General features: G+C 34.1%; 2 protein-coding genes and 1 long non-coding RNA gene across 8 annotated transcripts; 1 reads left to right on the top strand and 2 right to left on the bottom strand.

Annotated features, from left to right (window-relative positions):
* The first annotated feature begins 2,648 nt into the window (after positions 1-2,648).
* Positions 2,649-4,924, top strand: LOC112525670. Its single transcript, XM_025135891.1, has 2 exons — positions 2,649-2,885; positions 4,680-4,924. The coding sequence occupies exons 1-2, from the start codon at positions 2,685-2,687 to the stop codon at positions 4,752-4,754; spliced, it is 276 nt and encodes a 91-aa protein (XP_024991659.1). The 5' UTR covers positions 2,649-2,684; the 3' UTR covers positions 4,755-4,924.
* A 5,011-nt stretch (positions 4,925-9,935) lies between these two features.
* Positions 9,936-15,950, bottom strand: LOC112524172 (DNA mismatch repair protein MSH3). 6 transcript variants are annotated; one of them, XM_025133871.1, is made up of 14 exons: positions 14,927-15,950; positions 14,461-14,655; positions 14,060-14,224; positions 13,814-13,912; positions 13,450-13,671; positions 13,101-13,355; positions 12,491-12,622; positions 12,092-12,352; positions 11,933-12,004; positions 11,711-11,860; positions 11,018-11,278; positions 10,817-10,921; positions 10,484-10,719; positions 9,936-10,192 (listed from the first exon to the last, which is right to left on the bottom strand). In XM_025133871.1, the coding sequence occupies exons 1-14, from the start codon at positions 15,935-15,937 to the stop codon at positions 10,162-10,164; spliced, it is 3,195 nt and encodes a 1,064-aa protein (XP_024989639.1). In that variant the 5' UTR covers positions 15,938-15,950; the 3' UTR covers positions 9,936-10,161. The 6 variants fall into 6 exon arrangements, with proteins under 6 accessions (XP_024989639.1, XP_024989640.1, XP_024989637.1 ...); XM_025133872.1 differs by having other exon boundaries at positions 10,817-11,278; positions 14,927-15,048; positions 15,184-15,950; XM_025133870.1 differs by having other exon boundaries at positions 10,002-10,023; positions 10,160-10,192; positions 10,817-11,278.
* A 1,671-nt stretch (positions 15,951-17,621) lies between these two features.
* On the bottom strand, positions 17,622-18,050 carry LOC112524167. Its single transcript, XR_003070368.1, has 3 exons — positions 17,997-18,050; positions 17,818-17,883; positions 17,622-17,690 (listed from the first exon to the last, which is right to left on the bottom strand). It is a non-coding gene; the product is annotated as an uncharacterized LOC112524167 (long non-coding RNA).
* Positions 18,051-20,930: the final 2,880 nt, after the last annotated feature.

Below are 20,930 nucleotides of genomic sequence, written 5' to 3'. Positions count from 1 at the left end.
ACCACCATAAGATAATCCAAACACTTTTTACAAAAACTCCGGTTTGACACTACATAAGTTGATAAACACTTCAAAAAAAAAACATAAGTTGTTGTAAATAAGCAATCCCAAGCATCCCCAAGTATGTACGTCAATTATTTAGCCAACGAGATAAATTATATGACCAAAAGGTTTGAGAAGAAGATGTAGGTCGAAGGGAAAACCTTAACTGGTTTATTCTTTAAATAATAATCCATCACCTCTCTATTTTGATTATTTTATGGATAAAATAAAAAGTTATATTTAAGTTATCTTTATACTGTCTTGTAGTCTGAAATAAAAGAAAAGAATGGAAGAACAGAAAAAAGAACCTAGCTTAGGAAAAGAAAAGAACAAAAGAATCCAAAATGGGTCACCGAATTTATGAGTTTGGATGTTATTTTTCGCTTATGAGTTTCAATTCCATTTCTTTCAAAGTGTTTCATTCATGGCTATCTATTTGTATTATTAACAGATAGCGGGAGATTGTCAATCTCAATCATCGGATTTGTAAATAATACAACTAGCATATAATTCAACATTTAGAAAGAAATTCCTTCACCTGGGTTGTAATGGTCATATCTGATATACAACATTAATCAGATATGACACAAACAGATTAACATCCGAATCTTAGAAGTTTGTTAAAGCTCAAAGCTTCGGATTTTAGTCTCCATTGGATCCATAGCTTAAATAAAAGGTGAGATCAAGTCTAGATTTGATTATTCTCCATTTGATTGTAAAAATATGACTGACCTATCTTCATGTCACTCAATCTTGTTTATCAAGAACCCACATTTTATTCTAAGTTATTTTAGGATCTGATGTTCTTACTAGGGACGTTCCAATCTTTTTGGAGGCTCTGTTACATCCAAAACTCTTGATTACATTGTATAAATGAGATAAAAGAGAAAATATGTTAAGAACAAAAATAGGCTAAACCTAAAATGATTAACAATCTGAAACTAAACCTAAACCATTAATGATTTGAACCTAAAATTAAACAATTAATGGTTTGAACCTAAATAATTTCGGCTATAGTTTTATACGGGTCAATAAAAGACCTGATCACATGTAAATTTGGGCCTCAAAATTTCATAGGCCCTGTTCAAAATATCACATTTAACATGCTAAGGGACGACCCTAGTTCTTACTTCATAAGTATTCTATAGCTGGAATCTGATCTGTAACCTGTATTTTGGAATAGAAAAGATAGGACTTTACTTTTTAAATGTCTTATAGCTATTTGTATTGATCCAAAAACTAAAAGCCTTCAACAAAATTGAAGACAAGTTGAAATGAGGATCGTCACCAAAAGCGGATTGGTTTGTCATCTATCCGAATAAATATCAATATAAGATAAAGTCAAATCGTAGTCTGACAAATATTTTTACTGGTAAGTTGGATTTTGGACTGCAAACTTGTCCAACAAGTTTGGCTTACCTACTTTACCAACACTGATATTGGTATGTGAACATACTCAACATGTCCGCAAAAGTAAGTTCTAAAACACTATTTTATTAGTGTCATACTTTCTTTACTATTCTCTCTGCATACAAAAGGATGAGATAAGTTAACAAGTGTCTACATTAACCACAAAGGCTGCAATGAAGAGTACAAACATGTATCTATCAACAAATTAGATGAAGACATATATTAAAGTTAGATAGTAGCATTTAATGCAATCATGACTATAAAAGGTCACCTTTGTCATTCATTGTTACTCACCAATTTTGAAAGAACTTATGAGTGATAGTTTCTTAAGCAAAATCGACGTCAATATCTGAAAAACTATCTCATTACTTCAGATATGAAGAAGTACCTTCTTCTCTTACTTTTCTAGTGTTAGTAAATTTGTCACCAGTCAGATTGTTTAGGATCACAAGTCTTACCTTCCTACCACTACAAATCTTTAATTCTTTGTTTTAATACAAAATATAGAATTAAAGATGAAAATATGTTGTATTTGTATTTAACCCCGCTTCTACAAATACATCATATAAAAATCATTACATTCCAAAACTAACACATGTGATATTTGAAGAAAATTATGAAAAAATCTTATCAAAATGAAAATTATCATAGAAAACTTGATTGAAAATTTTTCACTTAATTAAAATTAAATGATAAATAAATATAAAAGATATAATGAAAATATTAGGGGATTTAAATAGAATTTTGTTACAATCATACCGTTAACATAATATTTGATTTAATTCAAAATTGTAATTATTTTATGTTTTTTATTTATGATATTTTTTAATTCATTATGTGATTTGTATTGTCATGTTATTAAGTCAAAATTTTATAATACCTTTAAATTTATATTTTATTTAAAATAAAAATATTATTATTTTTTTTAATATCACATGAACCGTATTATAACATCTATAAAGACAGAATAAAAGACGAAATATTAAAATCAAAATATATCTCATTATATTGCACAACTAACTTTTAGTTTTAATAATTATTTTCTATGTAATGTTATAAAAAGAAAAACTATAATGAAAATAATAATTTATTATAAAAATATTAATTATTTTTACAAGATTAAAAATGTAATACGGGCCTATCTCCAAATTCGCCAATAGGGCAACTACTGAACCATTTTCCTTGCTTCCTCAGAAACAAAAAAAATCGATTGAAGCAGTTGACGAGAGAAAATGGCTGGAGGAGGAGATCATCACGGCAGTCACGCCGACGGCGCCCATGGCCATGGCGGAGGGGATTTCAGGGCCAAGGTCTGGACCATGAGCGGTGGTCCCAACTGCCGCCCCTTGCACTGGAAGCGCAACACCGCCATCGCCATGGCTGGTATTTTCCTCGTCTGCATACCTATCGCCATGAAATCTGCGGAACTCGAGGTCTGTTTTTATTTACTGATCATCTATCACTCTTTTCTCCCATGTTTTTTTTGTCACTTTGAGAGAATTCGGATACATACATAGTAGAAGATCTGGATTTGGGCATACATTGAATTTCGATTGTTTTAGATTTAAAACTTTAGGGTTTTAAATCCCATGGCTATCAATTCCGGCGTATGCATATTGTTTATTCTTCACCGCTTGCGTGCTTATCGATTTCGGGTTTTAAAGCTTTTGGGTTCATCGATCAAACTTTGTTCATTTTAAACCGTTTAACGAGGTCGTCCGGAAGGAGGGGTGTGCAGCAGCAGTTCTTTTATGTCTATTCCGTCAGTCCTCTGTGGTAGCATTTTCCGATCTTGCCGGGACTATGATGATCGATTTAGTGCTCTTAGAACATTAGTCATTTTAATGTATTGTAATGTTTTGTCCATGTCTGTCCTCATACTGTCAGACGTAAGGATTTGATTCTGTAGGGTATCTATACATGCTACTCCTTTTTATGCTCTATATCGCTTAATGTTAGTGGAGCAATAGCTGTTGAGTTCAATGGTTGTGTGAACTGAAAGGTTAAGTGGATTGGATAGTTTTCTAGTGAATGCTTGAACTTGTAACAATGGCTGCTGAAAGGAAACCCATAATAGCAAGAATTCAGCTTCGGAAGTACTATTCTTTCAAAGTTTATTTCTTTCACCCTAGGTTGACCATTTGTATGTATAATCTAACCTTTAGTGGTTTGTGCTATTGTCATGTTACCATAGCCGGCTATGTAGGTGCAGTTGGTGCTTTCAGTTCTTAGTCTTTATGCAATGTGCTGACATCAGTGCAATCAAGGAGCCTTTGGCTGTTCAAAGACTCTACCATCCATGCACCAAGGTCTTTCCAAGATCCTTGCCATCTGCGAGGTTGTTAGATTGGGGGTTATAGAATGTTCAACGGGTCAGCTCAAAGCACCAACTTCAAGTCCACCATTAGTGTTGGATAAGATTGAGCTACATTTGGCCTGCCTTGTATATCTTAGGCGTGGAGTAAGACTGTCCCAGTCATTTCTTATCCATGTCTGCACCATTGTGGTTTGTGTAATTGATCAGGCACTTGCATTGTTCTCCAATTTGTACATCCAAAATTTTAGTATGATAATTTCTAATGCAATCAAGTACCAGATGAGTCCTGAAACAACTTGTAATGTTACTTCTTTATGACCCAAATATCATTAAACAGTTTTCCTAATCCTTATAGAGCCAAGTAGCCTCAATGCATCTAGATCACCCTCTTTAAGTTGATCTTATGCTGCTTTTCTATAAAGATGATGGATTTCATACTTCTCCATCATATAACATACTTCAGCACATGCTGAAATTGACTTGTTTCTCATGACATTTTTTTCCTTCTTTCTCTGGCTTCTTTTTTTGGGTTCTGTTATTTTATATGCTGCAATCTGTTAATCTCTTTTTAATAGTATGTACTGTAACTTTCATTCATAGGAATCTTAACAAAATATGTAGTCCACCATTTTCATGCTTCATCTTCTAGTTAAGGATTTGAATCACTTCACTGAATTGCATCAAATGACCTTGGATGATATGCATATTCAAGTTTATGCATTTGATTACTTAGAAATGATGAAAAAGTAATTAAATGGGTATGCGTTAAAAATCCTTCCCTTTACATGTAAGCAGAAACTAACTAATTCAATCATTGTTCAAGCTTAATGGTAGCATGCCATTGATCTCATAAAAGTTGCATTCTAATTTATATTCTATGTGCATACTCTAATTCTGCGTCTGTCTGCAGCAACGACCACACATGCCGGTTCACCCAATTCCGTCACAAATCTGGTGTAAGAATTTTGGGAAGAAAGAGTATTGAGTTTCTTCATCAAGGCAAAATGTGGTTTGCCTTTTCTTGAACATCGTATGCTTCTCACTTATTTTTCCGCAGTTAATATGCTACTGTTGATGTTCAATTCAATAAGAAAAGACTCTTGTGCTTGATCCATTTTGTTTTTCTTGTCTCAGTTCATGAATTTTTGTATGCTATTTTTCATAATTTACTTGTGCTGGATTCGAGGCTGATGCCTAGCGCGTGGGGCTGGATAAAACAAGGTCTGTTTCATTATTTATGGGACTGAGTGGGATAAAAGTGCATTCTTTTTGTCATGTCAAAATAGATGGAACAAAATTCAAAATGGTTCGACTTTGTTTGGTAAATTACTAAGAGCATCTCCGGTGATAGGTTTCTATAAGAAAAATGTAGTTACTATTATGGAGAATTGTTACAAGACACCTAAATTTTCTAGAGTTCTTAGTACTAGAATTTTGATTTTTATTTGAAACGTTATTTTATTAGCTTTTTAATTGATTTTAAAAAAATATAGAAAAAATTAATGTAAAACAAGTAAATGTGGCTCACAAAAGATGTTCTTGTAAGTCACTCCATAGGGTTTTATGAAGTTTGTTAATTTGGTGAGTTTGGTATTAATATGACAAGAAGAATCATACCAAAAATGTTTTATAACAATTCACTGATGTTTTTAACTGTTAATGTAAAATTAAAACTCTAAAATCTACGATAAGTCTTGTTTATGCATTTATCATATATGAATTATTGCAATCAAGCAAGGATCCATTATTGATTTATACATAGGGTTTTAAAAATTGTGTGAGGCTTGGCGTCACGACATGAGCAAACCTTAAATTTTACAAGCTACGGCGAGAACGTGGTGTTTTGTAAGGCATGATATAAGGTGGTAAATTTGTGTGTCATATATAAGATTCTATATGTTTGAAAAAGAGTTAAAAAAACGAGAAGTCTAAGAAGAGATCCGAACTCATAATCACTTTTAATCGCATGTCCACCCATGAATTGTGTTTTAGAAGAGAATTGATGATGCACTTCATTAGTGTTGACATTCAATTAGGATTGATCCAAGGGTGAAAATCTCTTATTATGTTTCTTATTATAACTTTTCTTCTTACCTGAATCCAACCTTATATATATATATATATATATATATATATATATATATATATATATAAGGTTCAAATGAAATCCATGTAATTCTAAGAAACCGTGTAAACCAAATTCGACCAATAAGAAAATTCTATTCTTTTTTAATTAAATTTAATCAATAAGGGTATTTTGGTCATTTTCTATATTTTTATGATAAATAAGGTAGTTATTAATAAATATTAAATAAAGAAATTTAATAATGGAAATTTTTTGAATGGTAACATATTAAAAAAAATATATTATAATATTAAAAACTTGATTTGAATGGGACATTCATAATGAAAATGTTTCATAATGAAACTGTTTCATAATGAAACTGTTTCATATGGGGCGTTCATAATGAAAATGTTTCATAATGAAACTGTTTCATAATGAAACTGTTTCATATGGGACGTTCATATGGGGCGAACTTCATTCCTAAAGTTCATGAAACTGTTTCATATGGGGCAAATTTCATGAAACTATTTCATAATGAAAAAGTTCATAATGATGAAGCATGTTCATAATCTAATACTCTAGGCATATTGTCCAAATTAATACTCTAGGCATATTGTCCAAATTAATACTCTAGGCATATTATCCACTTTAATGAAAAGGTTTCATGAAACTGTTTCATAATGAAAAGGTTCATAATGATGAATCATGTTCATATGAGTGGAATAAGAAAAATGAACTATTGATGCAACGGTTTCATCAAACATTTCAAAACAGTTGAAAAATCGAAATAATATAATCTCTCTATTTCCTAATGAAAATATTGTAATGAATAGTTTCATAAACAAAGTTCAAAAAACAATGGTCATGAAACTGTTTCAATGTGAAAAGGTTTCATTGTAAAATGATTTATTTGCTCCGTCTATGCATATTATACGTGTTAATGAAATAGGTGCTTTGTGATTGAAGTTTCATGGTTATCTTTGTTGCTTTGTGATTGAATGTACATCTAGGTTCATGATGATCCATGTTGCTTTGTGATTGAAGTTGATCTGTTTAGTTGGTAGGATTAAAATGAAACGGGTGCGTAATGTATTGTGTTCTTTTATGAAATAAATATATGATGAAACGGGTGCATATTATATTTTGTTCTTTATGGAATTAATGTTAATGTGAAAANTAACTTTTGTTTATGGAATTAATGTTATATTGATGTTAACTTTTGTTTACCAATTTGCCCTTATCATTGAAATAAAATAATTTTTTAATATTTTTTATTTTTTAWTTTCCTAAAATAAAGTAAATTAATCTTAGCCATTGATCAAGAAAATGGACGGATGAGATTGGTTTACACGGTTTACACAAATGGGGTAAGTTTTTATTTGAACGCTCCTCTATATATATATATATATAGAGAGAGAGAGAGAGAGAGAGAGAGAGAGAAATGAGGTTTATTTTGCAAACCACGTCATTTGTACAAACCGTACAAACCTCATTCAACCAATCATAATTTTTCATTTTGTTCATTTTTAATGTAATTATGAGAGGTTGATTAATCATTTTTATTGTTGAGGGTGTTAATCATGGATATTATCATCTTCATTATTTTAGTTTTAGAGAAATACATGAAACAATTTTCATTAAAATATTATTAAGTATTATATGAAACAATTTCATAACAATATATGAAACAACTTCATCAAAAAAAGTATTATATGAAATAATTTCACAAGATTAAACAATTTCATGAAATTTTTTCATAAGATTAAACAATGAAATCGATGGATGATGATGGTTTACAAATTGGGTGATTTGCATTTTATCGCTCCTCTATAGATATTATATTATATTATATTTACCATATACATATAAGTTTTCTATATATTGTTCAATGAGATAATGATATTTGCGTATATACATTCATATTAGAAAAAGAAAAATCTTATATATTAGTATTGGGATATATATAAGATTTTTCTATATATTGTTCAATGAGATAATGAAGTTTGGGATATGTTTGGTGTTTCTTCCATTAATCATCCAGATCTACGCCGTATAWCAACAGATTATGGTTTCGAGGGTCATCCATTACGAAAAGACCTTCCTCTGAGTGGATATGTGGAAGTACGCTATGATGATCCAGAGAAACGTGTGGTTTTTGAAACCATTGAGATGACCCAAGAATTTCGCTATTYCGATTCTGCTAGTCCTTGGGAACAGCGTAGCGACGGATAATTCAGAATCAGAATAGGTCCAGGGGACAAATCAATAGGAAATGTAATTTGCTTCGTAAGAATAAGAATTCACTTCTATGAAAGACTTTCACGGGAATTGTCTTGATCGTCGGATATCATTGAGAAAGAAATAGGAAGACGTGTTATCACGTTCAATTCTTCCCTGTATGGAATGAGTAAAGAATCAAGCTATAAGTCTCGATCTTATGAAAGGCACTGGTTTTTTTCTCGGTTTCATTGATAGCAGAATATCTTGACTCTATAGCGGCGCTAGCTCTTTACGAGTAGAATCTCAAAGGGCCTGAAAAACGTAATAGTCTGTGTGGCTACTCTAGGCTCGCTTCTTCAAGCTCCGCCCCTTATTGAAAACGGAACTAACGAGCAATCAAACAAACTAAAGCGCTAACGTTAAATCTGCTCCGTATTTTTCCTTTGCGGAAAAAAGATCTCTTTCCCCCGCTTTCAAAATTGATGAATATGAAGTCCGGGAGGCTGTAGGTACTATGAATCATCTGACTCCCAATCGGGTTGCCTTCCTAGGTCTCGCCAGTGTTGCCTGTAGGTCGTGATGTGCCTTAAGATGGCCATCTCCTCCCCCCCCCGGCCGGTGGGGAATCCGCTCCTGAGTCGTTGCTCTGTTGCATCTGGCCTGTCCTCTAGGCACCTTTGGAAGGCAGGGAGTGTGACAACGTACACGCTTCCCCTTACTCCATACCATAGGTCCTTTTCATTAGTTGCAGGGTCTGGTGTAAAGAAAAAGAAAACTTTACCCAACTAGGGATGGACGTAAACTCGTAAGCTACCGAGGGTAGGGATAATCTTCCAGGTCTTATTGTGAAAAAAAAAAACCGCCCCGCACAGTAGGCGGGTTGCTTCCTCTGTCATCACCGGGGAGCTCTTGGCCAGGAGACCTTAGGATAAGTTGCTAAAACAAACGGGGGGGGGGGATCGACCCGTTCAGTAGAATTCTGGAGAAAGACTGTTGGCAGCAGGTGGAGACATTTCTTTGTCCCCTTACTAAAAAAGAAATGCGGGCAGCGTGGAGCTCGGCTGAGGGTTCGAGAATAGGGTATGGTCCTATTCTTAAGATTCAGATACATATATATATATATAATATTATACACCATATATATATAAGTTTTCTATAATATTACCAATGGGGAATCTTTCTAAAAAAATCTATCTGGCAAAACGCAATTCGTCGAGTTCAATCCAAGGTGCACCTTGCCTTTTCCATGAGATAATGATATTTACATATGTATATATTCATATTAGAAAAAGAAAAATCTTATATATTAATATTGTATAAATTGTTTCTAACTAAATATTCATTATAGGACTCCGAAGGGTAATTTTGAGAGAATTTGGATCAACTGTAAGTTTATGATGTGTAAGAATTGCTGAAACCATGAACAATATGAATAAATAAATCTATAAAGTGTAAAACACAAAAGTAAATAAATTTAAAAGAACTAGAAAAATATTATTTTTTCAAAAAAGTCACCCCTCGTAAAAAAATGCATGCTCAACTTGAGCCACACCTTACAGAAAGAAACATTGTATACAGAAAGAAACATTGTAGGCTTTATCGTAATGATAGACACGTCTTATGCAACATCGTGCCTTTTAGAACATTATTTATACAAAGTTGAGTTCCAGTAAGAAGAAAAGTTATAATGAGAAGCATAAGAAAAAATCTCCACTTTTGAATCAATCTTAATTGAATATCAACACTAATGAGGTGCACCAAATCAAATTCTCTTCTAGAACGCAATTCATGGACGAACATGAGATTAAGAGTAATCAAGGGTTCAGATATTTTCTTACACTTCTTTAACTCTTTTCCTCACACGATCATTTGCCTATTTATACATGAGTTTACTTTACTGCGTCAATTACAGAACATTCAAATGACATTCGGTCCGTGAATGATTGTAGTCAGTCTCCACTAAAAGCCTCTGCATGTATGTATGGCATGTCTCAATCAACTGTTTTGAATATGATTCTACTATTTTACATGCATAGCTGAACACTACTGATAAAATAACAAAGATAAAACTAGTTGAAATTTTTCTATAATTTTACTTCCTTTACCGTTAATTCGCCATCATAAACTCGGTCATTGATCTGTTAGAAAACACAAGATGAACACGTATTCGTAAATTGGATATGATCTGATTGAGTGTTATTTACCTAGACTTAGGTTTCAAACGACAATAGAGACCCTAATCATGTGATTTTACACTAAAATCACAAGCGATTACGAAACACGGTCAACGCAAGGGTGCGGGTGCGACCTAGGTCGCTATGGACGTCGAGCATAATCACGTGTGATTATAGTGTAAAATCACATGTGATTGGACATTCTCGTCATATCTTATTTTGACCCTCTTCTCATTTGAACCTCCCTCTATTTACCTATTTATCAACTCAAGCGCAAGGCTTCTAGCAGTCTTTAAACACTCGAAGCTTTTGGCAGGATCAATATCTTGTGAATATGCTGCTAAATTCAGATTTGAGAACATCTCTTTGTACCCTTCCATATCTCCAGCTTCATCATTTCTCCCTGATTCTTGTAATATTTTCTTTTTCCTCACTACGTCTTCTAATCTCATTGCCATCACACTCGCTCGATTTATACATGACAATGGCAACTGTAACATAACAAACATGCATTACCAATTTTTAGATATATAATGCAACACACAAAATTTCTTTATCCCAAAAAGGCGAAGAGGCAAAAAGACGGACCTGTGCAAGCTGAGCAACTTTAAATCCAAAGCTCCTTTCTGAAACACCAGGTACAAGCTTATAAAGGTAAACAACATCTTCATAGTCACCATTAGGCTCGCCTTTCTGCGATGTCAGGTATGAAACATGATACGATCCCATACATCCAGTTAACCCTTTTGCCATTTTGACTATCTCTGGGTAATGAGTCACAAATAGTACCATGCATCTTTTCTGCTCTAACAGGTACTGCAATGTGGCATAAGCAATTGCAACTCCATCATGTGTGCTTGTGCCTCTTCCAAGCTCATCAAGGATCACTAAAGACTGGCCTGTGCAACTCTCAAGTATATGAGAAGCCTCCCCCAGTTCTTCTAAAAATGTGCTCCTACCTTGTTGGATGCTATCGGAAGCTCCCATTCTTGTGTATATGCCATCTAACACATGCAGTTTTGCCGACGATGCTGGTACAAAGGAACCAACCTAAAAAGAATAAAAAAACATACAATCAGTGAAGCCATGGCCGTCTGGTTGCCTTCATTACTTCAAGTTCTGACAACAAATCAAACCAAACGAACCCAATATATCGCGTACACAGATAGGGTCTGAGAAGGGTAGGAAGTATGCAAGTCTTGCCTCTACATCAAGGAGTAGATGGACAGTTTCCATGAAAACCCTCCGTTTGCAAAAAAAATTTAACAGGATACATGTGCGAGAAGTAGCAGAAGAGTGTATGCAAACACAGAGCATTGTATTGGCAACTCGTAGGACATGAGAAAAACTACGTCTAGCATACAGTAAAAGCTAGAAAGACTAAGGTTGGCATACAGTAGAGATTAGCTAGATATTTTGGGCAATAAATATGACAAATGCCAGCTATTTTAGTTTAGGATCATCCTGTATCTGCCAATATACCTGTGCCATGATGGCAAGGAGAGCCACTTGTCGTATATAACAACTCTTTCCGCCCATATTTGGTCCCGTAACAATTTGACAATACTCTCCATCTGCATGCAAACTAGTATCATTTGGAACAAAACTATCTTGTAGCATAGTCTCCATAACCTGCTTATGGTGGATCATGTAAGCATTATGCAAAAACAGTCTTTAACATCTTAAGAAAAGAATGTTACACACCGGATGACGGCCTGAAGATACACAAATCTGAACAGGTTCACTATCATCAACAAAAACTGGGCGAATGTAATCCTAAGAGAGATGAGGAGGTGAAGTTAGAAGAAATAAGGTTAGTTAAAGCATCAAACTCATGAACCCAATAAATTAAACACTAAAAACCTTATTTCTTGCCAGAAGAGCAAGAGAATGCAGGCAATCCAAAGCCGCTAGTGCTTGAACAGCCACTTGCAACTCAGAATAGTAACCACCGAATTCATTTAGAAAGTTTTGCCAAGTGGAGCGGCAGACAAGAAGGAGCTCCTCATTAGCCAATGATAGGTCGTCTAAAGCCGTCAATACTTCTGGTGCATGATAGCGTATTGCCTTTTTAGTACTGTTAACTTTCACCCAATTCGAAGGCACTTTTACGTCTTGTGGCAACTGCAGTTAAAACTGTAACTAGTAAGAGGCAGATGTATCATAATGAAACAAACGAAAAAACATTTTGATAGTATTGCAAGTTAAAGGAAGAGATAAACTTCAAAAACAGAAATATTTCATTAAACCAATATAATTTACCTCTATCAAATGTGTCGTCCCAGAAACGGTCGTGAACTCCAACTTCTGATTTCTCAGTTGTTTGCGGTATAAACCAATCAATAAATCTAACTTCTCCTTTGCCTGCTTCACTTTATTCCTTGCTGTAGCAATCTGGTCATCGGTTGTATAAGAATTACACATAGTTAAATGAAGCCAAGATATGACAAAACTCACAAGTTACATTTAAGAGCAAAATGCATCAAAAAATGCAGTGAAATTTGCTCTGAAGCAGCAAACTCTCAATTCATTTAATCCTATTTAGTGTAACAAAAAATATTTTTCTCATTCAATGCAACGCAGTTTCATAATTTTCTCTTACCCATTTTGATGTGTAACTGTTGATTATGTAACATTTGATGACGTGGATGCCAAGTTTATCGTACACTTCACCATGACCCTTCCATAAAGGGGTATCCACGTCATTAAATGCTACAATATCAGCATGCTACCGGTCAAAGTGGGTAGAAAATAGGAAATTTTGAAACTTTGTTACATCGATTGTGAAAAAAAAATGTTATACTAAATAGGAACTATACCAAACTTTGTTGCATTTTCCCCTATATTTCGAAGATAATTCATGTCATGGAACCTCTTGAAATGCTCCTTCAGAAACGACAAACAGATTGGGAATATCACGCTGCTCAGCAGCTTCCTTATTCAAGGCAGCAAGTAGCCTTGATGTCCTAGAAATTATGTTGGATGAAGATGCAGTTAAAATCAACTTTCTCAGCAACGGAGAGTGGATGGAGTTTGCTTGCAAGCGGTCACCTTCATCCTCTTCTTCCACTTGAAGCTGCCGAAGCTGTTTCCCTGACAGTAAGATGGCTTCAATGACCGCTATGAACTGTAATTCCCAGTTGAGAGAAACCATCATAAAACACTAGATTAGATACAAGATTTCCAGTTGTTTGCTTACACAATGACAATATATTCATTACCTCCAACGCTGTGGCAGTCCGATGGAAAATTCTTGTAATTCCACGTTGGATATCAGGCGACCTTCCTAAATTAGTCAGAACTGAAGTTAGCAATTGATGAAGCTTCGTTCTTTCATATCCCCGATCACTACAAGTATTATGAGAACCCATTGATTCAAGAATCTCAGAAATGGCATCAAGACGAGCATTGATCATGTTTCTGTCACGTAAAGGATGACTCACCTGAATCATTAGGTGAGACCCGATTAGCAAATAGTGGATTCCACAGACACAGAACCCCTTCCACCCCCGGCCCATAAAAAAGATCACAAGCAGACACTCGCCAAAAACAATCAAGAAAATGCTAAGAGAGATAAGAGTGTACCCAGTGCCTGAGAAGCCTTGAACCAGATATTGTAAGAGTGTGATTCATACGCTCTAGTAATGAGCCAGACTCAGATCCATCGGAGTTGTTCTTCAAAACCTATATGTGGTTAACCTGTTAGGCCATTCACATGTGTATTATATTCCCAACAGAAATGAAGCAATAATGTCAAAGGGAAACTCTTCTACAATAGTTATTTAGTTGTATATATCTTCAAGGCATTGCATGTATGATATTATGACATACCTCTAATTGTTGTATAGCATTGGCTGAAAGGGTCATCTCCACATTGTTAGAGAAAGGCCGAAATGAAGCTCCCAAGCACAGAATTCTTTCAAAACCAAATTGCTTCAAATGATCAATGGTCAAGGCTAATGCCTGAACAGCCAAATCAGGCATAGCCATGATCGCCTATATGATTCAAAACACAAAAAGGGTAAATTTAACAACATTCTAAAAGCAGCATAACCAGAAAAAAGCAAGTACAAAAATAGCTATTCATTGAACAAGTACACATTCTCGATGATTTTCCATTTTTTTTTCTATTTGCCATCTTATTATTTTTCATTTATATCTTTAATAGTTCAAAAGAAAGAATACATAGTTAGCATTTACTTCATAAAGAGAGATAAAAACTAGAATAGCACCTTAATTGCCAAGTGCCTTTTTGTTTTTTCCTCTAACTCCACATACTCTCTTTGAGGATTATCATTTAAATGGCTATCTCCCATTCTATCATAGGAAGTCAATACTTCAGCAAGGGCACCACCATCTGCATATCGATCTCGGGAGACACGCTCCACACGGACATTTGAGGCAGGTCCAGCATATGCTAGTAAAAACTACACATGAAATACAGTGTCTATCAGCCTTCCAATCACAACCATGATTTTCAATTTGCCAACAGAAACAACTTCGTTAATAAAATAATAACAAATAAGCAGAAACAATTACCAAACAAATTTACTAAAATATGGACATAATCAAATAAGATTTACTGTTTCATGGAAACATACAACAAAAAATAGGCTTTAAAAAGTTTCACATTGTGAATCAAATACATCGCAAAACAATTAGCCCCTATTCGTATAAGACTTTTCGAGTTAAAACTACCTTCTCTGTTAGCTTAGATAAGGGATCACCAATAAGCAATTCAGCAGGAGATAAGCTCAGTATCTTAGCCTCAATCCCAGTTCTTAATAAGTTATCATCAAACTCTCCATAAATAACATCTCCTGTTGAAATTTCAACAGCCACAATCCCAATTTTCACATCATTCCCACTTCCACTACCTTTCGCAACATCAATCTTCTTTTCAACAACACAAACCAAATAACTATTACATGATCCACACCCTTCATCTCCCTCACCCACATCCTCAGACGCTTCCAAGGTAGCCTTTGTGTACAATGCTGATAAGCCACGGCAAAATGGACCCAATTTATTAGAACCGTGAGCCTTAATGGTTGCGGTCTCGGTCTGTTTAACAACACCCACCTTGTACCCTGCACTTACCAGCCTCCTCACATGGAAGTTCAATCGGAAAGTGGGTATACTAGCTGTCAAGAAATTGTGATCCATATGTGCAAAAATTCCCAAAACCCTAGCAGCATTCTCAGCATCTTGACCAAAGAAACGGAACTTGTAACCAACTTCAACCATTAAAAGAACGTCTTTGTACTTGGCTTTAAGCTCCACTACCTGCTGCTCTAATGGAGTGTATTTAGGATTTACAGAAACTATAGTATTTGAAGTGGAAACATTCCGTCTATCTTCATGAGAAGGTTCTAGAAGTTTGTTTAGAAACTTTTCGTGAAGAGTAGGATTGGATAAATGGGGTATAGGGTTTTGAGTGTGCGGAGATAGTTTGGTTCGAGAAGATTCCGGAAGGTCGGAATTGGACGATAACAGGGGGGTTTTGGGAGGTTTATTGACCGGCGATAAGAGTTGGGAGGTACGGAGGCGCTTGAGAGGGGAGAAGGTGACGGTGGCAGAGATTTTCGGTGGAGGAGTTGATAGATTCGGGAGAGATGATTGCGACGGCGGCGGTGACGATGGAGGCGAAGAGGGCTTGGGTTTGGGAGCGAAGAAACGGGAAATGATTTGTTGTTTCTGCTTTCCCATGACGGTGACGGTGCGACGGCGATCACGGTGGGGGGTTTAGACGATTTTAGAGTGAGGGCGGTTATTTGTACGTATTGGCGGGCTCTTTGTTTTCTCTGTCGCCCCAAAAATATATACATACACATTCTATCAACTTTTGTCCATGTTTCCTCTAAATCCCCTCATACACAAAATAATTTTATTATTAAAATATTTTATAATATTAATATATTTTTTAAAAAGATTATATAAAATAATACTCATAATTTAATCTCGTCCGTGTAATGAATAATCTCTATAATCAAGTTCTACTCTAACCCACCATTATCTATACTTTTATCTATACTATCTTATAATGTATTTGGCTCAAACTCTTAAACTCTTAAAAACAACTTCTGTTGCTTTAAGTACAACCTACTAAAGCATACTATCTAACCACCCCCTTCCTAAACCCAATCCCGCATATCGCAACCCTGAAATCGCCCATTTTTTCGCCCCTAATTCCTAATCCCATTCTTACGCTACCATAATCCATCCCAATCAATGAAATCGTTTGAATCCCAACCCAATCCCGCGTATCACAACCCTGAAATCGCCCATTTTTTTCGCAACCCTAATCCAATTCGATGAAATCGGCTCAGGATTTGATCTAATCGCAACCCTAATCCCAATCGATGAACTCGTTTGATTCCCAATCCCATTTTTATCGTAACCCTAATCCAATTGATCTACATCTACACAAAGCTCTGCTCGTAACCCTCACCCATATATCGTCAGGCTAATTGCTCTTTGGTCTGTTTTCAGGTTGCTTAGTGTGTTTCGGTACATCGGCTGTTAATAAGCCATACGTCTGTGTCGAGTNTATATCGTCAGGCTAATTGCTCTTTGGTCTGTTTTCAGGTTGCTTAGTGTGTTTCGGTACATCGGCTGTTAATAAGCCATACGTCTGTGTCGAGTGTGGAGATCAAAAACGTATAAGCAAAGTTGCTGAAGGTGAGATCTAATTTGTGTCGATCGTTTTTAACTCATTTTTTTTCGAAATTATATCTTGTGGCTTCACAATCTCTTTGTTTTTATTTCGGTACTCGAGAGATTTTTCCATTTGACTGAGATGCATATATATATATATATATATATATATATATATATATATATGACATGTTCTTCACAATCTCTTTGTTTTTTTCGTTCGTAATCGCAGCGACCGTAAAAGATTGCAGTTTACAGGTTCATATTTAAGTCCATATTTCTCTTTACACTACTTACAACTATATGACCTTCTGTTTGCACTGCTTCTACATGACTGTCCCTGTACCTTCTGTTTGCACTGCTTCTACATGACTGTCCCTGTACCTTCTGTTTGCACTGCTTTGCATTTGTTATCCAAGATATAAATTTTGACAGTTGGGTATTTGGCAATTTGAGTTTCAAAAAAGTTAAAGGTAAACCGAGTTAAGTCATTTAAATATATAGTTTGGAGATGTGTGCAGGTTTGTATTTAATTGTCTGTAAACAAAGATTTTCAACTTCTCAAATGTCACTTAGAAATATGGTTGTGTYCAGAAGTTGTTTTACCAAATGCAACTGTATCTGTCTTAACTGTATTTGTTGTTATAGTTAGCATAAACATCGATTAGGTTGCCGTATTTGCTATTTTATAGTTGTTGTTCCTGTTTGATCACATGTTTAGCATAAATCTCGAGTAGGTTGTGGGATTTGACATTGCAAATATTGCTGGTCTTGTTGAAGTTGACCCTCTAAGTGCTTCTAATACCTATGCATAGGTGAAGCAATTTAGTTCARCAGTGAGCWAAGTTRATTAACACGAAATTCTAYAGAAAAAATTGTCTTCCACTTGGTTCTTTTCGATGAAAAAGAGCACAAAATCAATGTATCTATACCTCCTTAGAAAACAAACCCCCAACAGCAGATAATCCAAGGAGTACATCTGGCTTTACTTCCCGAACCTGATAAGCAAATAATAGCCGACATTTGATAAATAAACTGTACCCGAATGTTCCAATGGTTGTATAATAAGCAGTAGACATAGTTGGATAAGGATTGAGATATTTAAACACACCACTTCTGCAAGACTTGCCCCTTCCCTCAATCCTTGGCGGCCAATATCCTTGGTCTTCCTTGCAAATGGTTTTGCATCGTTGTCAATATCTTCCCGCTCCTCTGTGACTAGTATCTATAAAATATTTGACAAGAACTTTTAAAAATTATTTTTTATGTATGAAGTATTGTATATTGATGCATATTACTTAAAATTTAAGATTACAAGTAACTTATTCACAAATACAACTTATTAAAGCTCCATGTTTGAATTCGTGTAATTAACTGTGGATAAACATAACCAAATAGAGGATAAACATCTCATTTTAAAATATAAAAAGTCCAAAATATATTAGAATAATTATCGATTTCTAACAAAATAATTAATTATTATCTTTGTAATAAAATTATATTATTAAACCAAATATAAATTACTTCGTTATTGAATTTAAATTAAATTATAATAAAAAAATTAAATTAAAAATTACACAAAAAGATGAGGAATTTTAAATAGTTAATTTGATACTAATATCGATATATTTTTGTCAAATTTTTATGATAATCTTCAAATTTATATTTTATTAAAAAATAAAAATCATCTTTTTTTCAAAATCACATAAGACCATATTATAACATCGACTGAGATAAAAAATAAAATAAAATATTWAAATCAAGTTGTATCTCGCTGCATTGCGCGAGTACCTTTCTAGTTATATTATAAAGTATTTGACAAAAACTCTTAAAAAACCATTTTTTATGCATTAATTATTTTTATTGATGCATTTTATTTAAAGCTCCATGTTTGAATTCGTGTAACTAACTACAGATAAACATAATCAAATAGAGGATAAACATCTTATTTTAAATATAAAAAATATAAAATATAATTAGGATAATCATTGAGTTCTAACAAAATACTAATTGTTATCTTTATAAAAAATTATATTATTAAACCGAAAATAAAAAAAATGAATTAAAGAAATTACACAAAAAAATATTAATTGTTCATTTGATACTAATATCAATATATTTTTTCAAAATTTTATGATATTTTCATATTTATATTTTATTCAAAAATAAAAACATTATCGTTTTCACAAAACCATATAAAACCGTATTATAACATCGACTGAGACAAAACGGAACATTAAAATCAAAATGTATCTTGTTACATTGCGCGAATACTTTTCTAGTTTTCTTATAGCATATTTAAGGGGGGGTGTTTGAAATTGCATATAGAAACAACTTATTGACTTATTATAGTGTGACACCGATAATAAACACTTTTGATTGTTTGGATAAACAACTTATACCGGTGTCAAACTGGTATATAAAGAGTTTTTGAAAAAGTTAAATCATTCTAACTTATAATAAGAACTTTTCTAGAAAAACATAAGTTGTTTCAAATAAGCAATCTCAAACACCCTCTTAGACAAAAGTCTTAATTACTGCAGTAAGTACTACTTTTTTAAACATAAATTTGAAAAATCTCTTAATTATCATCTTTTATGCATGAAGTGCTTATCTATTTGTTCGATTTTATCCAACCAATGCCTTTTCTATTTCAGTGGCATGTAAATATCATTTTTATCTATTCTCCATATCCGAATTTCAAATTTCAATCTCTCCATCTTCCGTTCTTGGTCATCTCTGTCATGGATTTGCTCATGAACCGAGATATGATTGGAGGTAATTTCATAGATTTGTTCCTTACTTTACGTGCTTCAACTCTATTTGCTCTTGATTTGTTCGAATAAGGTGTTTTGCGGCACTAAATTCATAAGATTTTTATGAATTCATGTGGGAAAACATTTGAGATGGTTTGAATTTTTCTTAGGTTAATGTTGTCTTTAGTATTTGGGGGAGAAAAGTGGATTCCCAACTGTAAAACAAGGGCAACGAGGGCCTCTATCCAGGTAGAACTTGTTCATTCAGCAATTGATTTTGCTTGTTTAATATTGATTATGATGCAAGGGACTACTTTTTGTTCTAAAAAATGCTATGTTTTTCCTTGTAAGGTACCTGATCTGAAGGGAAAACTTAATGCCGTCTTTGCCCTGAGACAAAGTTTCCAAAGAATAAGTGAATATGACTAATTTACCATTAATTTGTCATTCATTTCTCTTGTTTATAGTTGGATTTTTTTTACAAGAGACAAGTGTACCTCATGTTAGCATGTCTAAAGAAAAGTGCTTAGGAAGTTGGGTAAGGTGTTGATGAGGAACATGAGGAAGAAGACTAGAAAAGTAAAGAGACATTCAAAAGATTATACAATCACAAACCAATAACTTAAAACATAGATTTTTCGGTTCCTAGGTAGATTGTGCTGATGCAATTTTTTGTCTCAATGTACCATTGACAATTTATTTTTTCACATCATTCATCACACATGCTTGTTCTCATATGCACCTTCTCAGACATTTTTGAGATTAACACTGCTAAATTCATAACATTATGTGGCAATCCATAGAGATCATGAGTTTTAGATTAATGTGGAGGTTAGCTCAATTAGTTTTCAAACAAAAAGAGCACCTAGACAGATCTATGGATGTTCTTAAATGAGTTTCAAAAACTGAACTCCCATTTGACATGATGGTTTTCTATTTGTAGCAACCAATTCAATTCCTCAAATGCGTTATTCTATGAGTGACAACTGGACGTGGATGGGCTCCTTCTGTGGAGGATAGATCTTGGGATGTCGGTCGAAACAACAAGTACTTTGGTCAGTCTGATAATTATTTAAAGTGAAATTACTATTTCCCATGTTGTTGTTGTTTTGTTAAAAAAAATCATATTTATACGGAGATTTGCTTCATGGTTTTCTTTATGCCTATAGCTTGTAAGGTTGTAGTAGTGAGCATCATCCATATCTCCCTGGTGTGTCCTCGTCCCTCTTCATCTCCAAGATCCAAATTTGTAACATCCAATTTCTAATATGCCCAATTATTTGCTTAGT

The sequence above is a fragment of the Cynara cardunculus genome (genome assembly GCF_001531365.2).
Source record: "Cynara cardunculus var. scolymus isolate 2C chromosome LG 13, CcrdV1, whole genome shotgun sequence".
In the NCBI taxonomy this organism is placed as follows: domain Eukaryota; kingdom Viridiplantae; phylum Streptophyta; class Magnoliopsida; order Asterales; family Asteraceae; genus Cynara; species Cynara cardunculus.
Note: the sequence above shows the minus strand (reverse complement) of the source record. Positions and strands in the feature narration are given on the sequence as shown.

Bases quoted from the DNA above. Each gene is read 5' to 3' on its own strand.
- LOC112525670 (XM_025135891.1), top strand. From the start codon at position 2,685: ATGGCTGGAGGAGGAGATCATCACGGCAGTCACGCCGACGGCGCCCAT. The intron at 2,886-4,679 runs GTCTGTTTTTAT...GTCTGTCTGCAG, and splicing joins TGAAATCTGCGGAACTCGAG to CAACGACCACACATGCCGGT.
- LOC112524172 (XM_025133869.1), bottom strand. From the start codon at position 15,937: ATGGGAAAGCAGAAACAACAAATCATTTCCCGTTTCTTCGCTCCCAAA. The intron at 13,913-14,059 runs GTATGTCATAAT...AACCACATATAG, and splicing joins ATGCTATACAACAATTAGAG to GTTTTGAAGAACAACTCCGA. The intron at 10,720-10,816 runs GTCCGTCTTTTT...GTTATGTTACAG, and splicing joins AAGTTGCTCAGCTTGCACAG to TTGCCATTGTCATGTATAAA.